The sequence below is a fragment of the Cyprinodon variegatus genome, unplaced genomic scaffold (assembly GCF_000732505.1).
Source record: "Cyprinodon variegatus isolate N-32 unplaced genomic scaffold, C_variegatus-1.0 Scaffold247, whole genome shotgun sequence".
NCBI lineage: Eukaryota > Metazoa > Chordata > Actinopteri > Cyprinodontiformes > Cyprinodontidae > Cyprinodon > Cyprinodon variegatus.
This window is the reverse complement of record NW_015150700.1, coordinates 1,051,603-1,057,258: the sequence shown is the minus strand read 5'-3', so window position 1 is coordinate 1,057,258 and position 5,656 is coordinate 1,051,603. Positions and strand designations below refer to the sequence as shown.

General features: G+C 39.7%; 1 protein-coding gene across 1 annotated transcript in view; it reads left to right on the top strand.

Moving 5' to 3' along the window:
• Nucleotides 1-2,047: 2,047 nt before the first annotated feature.
• The window catches only part of LOC107089307 (corticotropin-releasing factor receptor 1-like), a gene marked incomplete at its 5' end in the record, with an annotated part of 25,698 nt that continues 22,089 nt past the window's right edge, over nt 2,048-5,656 (top strand). The window contains 3 exons of the mRNA XM_015382032.1: nt 2,048-2,141; nt 3,313-3,500; nt 4,668-4,774. Coding sequence (XP_015237518.1) covers nt 2,048-2,141; nt 3,313-3,500; nt 4,668-4,774 — 389 coding nt within the window. The remainder of the gene's footprint in view (nt 2,142-3,312; nt 3,501-4,667; nt 4,775-5,656) is intronic.

Here is a 5,656-nt window from a genome sequence, read left to right as displayed (position 1 = left end):
GATTCACACAATCTTTCCTTTGTTTACTCATACATAAGCTACACTTTTTTAGATTGATCAAATTGGGGCCGGACTATTCGTTTTTCTTCCTATACCGTAGATGGATGTTGGTGTTTTTTCATGGACTAACAGGCAGCAAATTACCATAGGTCATCAATGATGCTGAGGAATGTTATTGTCTTCAGTTGCCATGACAACACACCATTTTTTACTTTAAACCATAAATAGAAGAAAATAAAGGACTAGCAGATGAATCCTCTATTTCTGAACAGAGCTGAAACATGGAATGTGTGTGATCACAGTTTGGACTTCAGCCTGTTGATCAGAGGGGATGGATCAAGACCACAACCAGGTGGTACTCTGGACTTTTGTTTGGACCTCAGAATTCTGAAGCCGGAGTTCTGTCAGATCAGGATACCCTGTCAGACTAGCATACCTATAGTCCAGGGGTCACCAACGTGGGGCCCATGGGCACCAAGGGGCCCTCAAGGACAACATGGGGTGCCCTCAGCATCTTTTGAAAACAGAACAATTCACCAGTGGACTAAATCTGAAATGTTATTTTTTTACCGAAGCTCTTATTTTGAAGCATTTATGAAGCATTTTATCATATCAATAAATTAGAACATTTGAGGATTTATATGGATTTCATAATGAGAATATCTAAAAGCAAATAATAAATGAAAAGAAACAATAGAAATATGTTTATTATCTATGAAGTTCAGGTGAACGCCGACTCCTCTAGTTCATAGGTCAGTATTGGTAGCCCGTCCTATGACTCAGTACCCATAAAGTAGCCCTCAGCCTTAAAAAAGTTGGTGACCCCTGCTATAGTCAATGCGCATGTGCAAAAAGTCAGATTTGCTTTTATCCCTTTAGTTTTGTAAGAAAAATAGACTTTAAACTACCTCATTGGGTGTGTATCCCTTTAGTTATGTACAAAAAAAAAAATAAAAAATTAAGGTGAGATCGTCATACGCTTAAAAAACAAACAAAAATTAAGTAATTAGATAGTTTTTTCGAACATAACTAAAGGATAAACTAAAGGGATAAACGGGTATTGACTATGGGTATGTTAGTCTGACCGGGTATACTCATATGACAATACTGGTTTAAATTCGCCTTGTTCAGTACCTGGGTTAGTGGGCTTTCATGGACAGAAACAGGTTAAGCCTGGTTCATATGATTCTGCTGTTTTTTTGTTCCAATCTTCCCCCTCCAAGAGGCCCAGATTATTGTAATAGATTGAAAGATAACTTAACAAAATGTTCCTACCATGTATGGTGTGGAGTCTGTACTGCAAACCGAGGAAATCCAACATGTTGGATTGTCTTGGCCTGTTTTGCTAGTATTTGCGGTGTTCCCAGAGTGCAGATGGGGACAGATCCTGTTTTAACATGATGTGTAGCCAATCAGAAAGCATTTCTGGAGGAAAATAACACAACAACTCACCAGTGAGCAAGTAGACCCCCTTGTTCTCTCTAAGACTTTCACCAAGACCTTTCCTTATTGTACATTTTTTTCCTATTTCAAAATAAGTCGACAAACCATCTCTATTTCTTTTTCCTCCTTGGTCAGGGTTATTTACTTTAAAATCACGTTTGATTTTGAGAAGTTTTGTAAATTTTCACGTCTGACATATCAAACATTCTAGGACCAAACCTGTTATATCTGTAAATTTTAGATCATGTTGGGCGTCTTAGGTTTTAAAACTCAGTTTAAAATGTTTCCATGCAAACCAGGTTTTAAGCTACTAAACACTTCAAAACGTCTTTATTCTGTTGAGAACATTTCTGTCAAACAGATCTGAACAAACACACATCCAATCCTTTAATCACACACGGACACAAAAAACCCACAGAGGGAAAAAAAACGATCTGAACCAATCAGAGCTCAGAGTGAGAACAAGGCTGAGATCCAAACATCAGCGTGAAACAGGGGGGACCATCTGGACCTTCTCACTGTGGCGTCACTGTGTGTGTTGTACAGTTTGTGTGTAAAGCTTTAGGTCTTTTTCATTTTGAGAAAGCTTTGATGTGTCCTGCAGGGATCAGATGTTGGCCCAGGCGGACTCCTCAATATGGGCGACTCCAGGTGTGGACAGTTCACTGGTGCTCTCAGAGACATGAAGGCCACCATGGGTGTGTCCATGTGTCGTCTCTCTGCCCCACTGATCCAATCTGTTTCCTTCTTCCTGCTGTCTTCTGATTGGATGGCAGAACTGGCTGTCAGCCATCCACAGCTCTGTGGTCAACAAAATGGAAAGATTTTATATAGACCTACTTGTCTCTGCTGATGGTTATCAGACCTAACACTGATCTGTTGCTAAAGTCTCTGGACCCATATCTAATGCTCATTTTTCAGTTGAAACAATTCCTACCTAAGCTGAAGAACTGCTGTCTGTCTTTTTCTCTGGGATAAGATCATTTACTGTGATTCAGCCTAAACTTAAATGTTTTGATGAAACTATAACCAACTTTAGCTGCAAGCAGCATTAGACGGTCCTCAAGCCTTGGTGTTGCTTTCACCAGTGTGGGGTTCACGGACTTCGAACACTCTTAAAACCAGATTGTCCCACAAATCACAAGTGTGAAACGTCACTGCTTGTAACCTTGAAGGTGACATTTAGTCACCTTCAGTTAAGGTCTGTTATGATTCAGCAAGGAGTTGGGTCAAAATCAGACCTTGTTTCTGGGAGTTGCTCTAGCTTCCTCCTTCATAAAATGAAAATGTGAGGACTGTAATCCCAATGAATACAGACATTTACCTTCAATAACAAGTGACCTCTTGTTGTTGGGTAAAGATAAAGGGATGAAAATAACTGCTCAAAAATGTAGAGGAATGCACTATGATGACACAGGGTATGTTTAGATGTATGAATATGTGTCATGGCATCTAGAACTTTAAAATATTTCAAATAGTGCTGTGAATAAACTGTGGCAAAAACTTTCCGTACCCCCAGAACAGGGATAAAGATCAGCCCTTCCAAATCTGAGGCATGGTTCACAACCAGAAAAAGGCAAAAGGGTAAAGTATCTTGGGGTCCTGAAGTTAGAGGAGAAAGAAGGGGGAGAGGAACAGATGAATCGGTGGCTCCTGTCCTAATCTGGATTACGCACCGGACTGGTGATGAAGCCAAAAGACAAAGCTCTTGGTTTGCTGTTTGGTCCACGTTCCTGGCCTTGACTCTGGTCATGAAATCCGGGTCTTTACCAAAAGAACATAACAAAAACAAATGGTTGAAACTAGCTGTCTTCGAGTGTGGCTGAGATAGTGTGAGGAGCTTGGCCTTTCATGAGATTCTCTGAGTAGAACCTCCTCTCCTCCGCATGGAGAGGAGTCAGCTAAGGTACTGCAGACATTTTAGAGGCCTTCCTCAGGAGGTGTTTAAGGTAGGTCTCACCGGGAGGAGGCCCAGGGACAACCCAGTATCTGCTGGAGGGTCTACATCTCGTAGCTGGCCCAGGAACACCTCGGTCTTCATCCCGGAGGAGCTGGAGGTGGGGTTAAGAGGGAAGTTTGGTGTCTCTGCTGAGACTTCTTTTCCACCAGCCCGGTCCCAGATAGGCACAAGATGAGTTTTCCTAGAATACAAACTGTCTGCTACTTTAGATCCCCTTGACTTGTGACCAAATTGACCTGGTTTCAAGTTGATATTTTCAAACGTCCAGAAAGATTTTGCTCGAATCTGAGGACTTCAAATGACCAAAATGGTCTCACAATGGCCAGCTTATCATTTCTTGACGGAACTGAGTGCAAGGGACACTTTGTAGGTCAGGTTTTGCATTCTGCACGTATACTGCCATTCAGGCGGCCCACACCTGCCAGAGTGGACGGCATCTTTCGAGTTTTCCATATGTGAGTTCACTCAGTCGAAGGAAATTGTGGACAGGTCAACTTTTTAGTGAATGCACTACCACAAAGTTATAAGGCAATATTTGTATATATATATATATATATATATATATATATATGTATGTATATACAAGCCTCCAAAGAAAACCGGATCATTGAGATTAGAAAACGTAGCTGGAAGAAGTAAACACTGCATCTTCAATGGTCCTTGGCTTCACAGTTATGGCTTTGGTCTATTACTGCATAATTTAATGAAGAAATCAGTTTCAGTTGCATTCTGTAAGTCAGTTTATTATCCAATCACCGTTAACGAGCTCTGACAGCCTATTAGGGACAGATCGTAATGATAAATCAGTTCAATTCAATTAGAGACCAAAGTTAAATTAAGAAAACTGTTTATTTATAACCTGTCAATCAAACCAGTGAATAAACAAGTATCAGCCTTTAAAAAAAAACATAATTAAATTAGAAATTCAACCAGCTGAGTCCCTGTTTCTGGACTGAAGTCAGCCATCTTCTGTGTCATGTGACCTTTGTCACATCATCTTATATTATTAGGAAACCAACAGCTATCAACTTCCCTTTCAGATATCTGCTACGTTCTGAAGCTCCAGTTTGACCAATAGATTCCAAAGATTAAAGTTTGACACAAATTGATCCGGTTTGACATTAGATCTCAACTAAACTAAAAGATTCCAGCAAAGTTCAGATGTTTGTATCCTCATCATGTTGACATTAAAGGAACTTAAGCTGTTTTATTTTCACAGGAATCTGATCTCTCTAAAGATTTAATGGTTTTGATGTGTTTTCAGAGGAAAAGTAAAGTTCATTATCATGTGGCAGTGATCATCAACTACCTGGGTCACTGCATCTCTCTGGGAGCTCTGCTGCTCGCCTTCATGCTCTTTATGAGATTAAGGTAAAACACCGGTTCTGTCCACCTGTCTTGTTGCCCATCCTTCATCTCACCGATCAATCTGATTACCTGTTTGTACAAGTATTGGTTCTTGGTATTAATAGATATTTTGGGGGATGCAGGATGTTCAATGACACAAGTATAAAACGTATGACTGGTTAAATCTAGTTTTCACCACCAGCCAATCATGGTGATGAAGGTCTAGTCACTGGACACAACAACCTCCAAGTCAATAAGTAGTCAAGGTTCTTCTTTATAAGCCAAAGTATTCTAGAGTCATATGTCGGTCCATATGTCTTAATATATCAAGCTTGGACCAAACTGGAGAGAAGACAGACTCAAGGTATTCATGCATATGTAAAGTATGCAAGTACAAAATGAAGTACATAGAATTACCCCTTCCCAATGCTTCCTGATATACACGGACAAATACACAGATACACAAAGGATTCTGCTTCCAGGCGGCTTACAGATTTGTGCGTACGTGGTGCGTTTAAATGCTGGTGGAAATCTGGGTCATTGTTATTTCCTTTGGAATGTTTGTAGTTATTTCATTCCTTATCTATGCCAAAGTAGCAAGGGAGTCTTTTCTAGAAATAAAACATCAAGATCCCATAATTATAAGACATAGAGCTATATTTACTTTGTAATAGTCTGCACTTTTTATGTTGGCATGTATGCTATGCTAGTAGTTTATCAAATAGCCACACAACTGTAATAATATGGTTAAACAGACCAACCACGTGGTAATCAAGTTGAAAAACCATCTGGTCAACCCTTTAAAGCCCGATCCAAGAATAAAACAAAACAGAAAATTACTTTTTTTTGGTTTGAAGTCCTTATTTGGCCTTTTAACAAAACATGTAAAAAGAAAAAACAGAAATA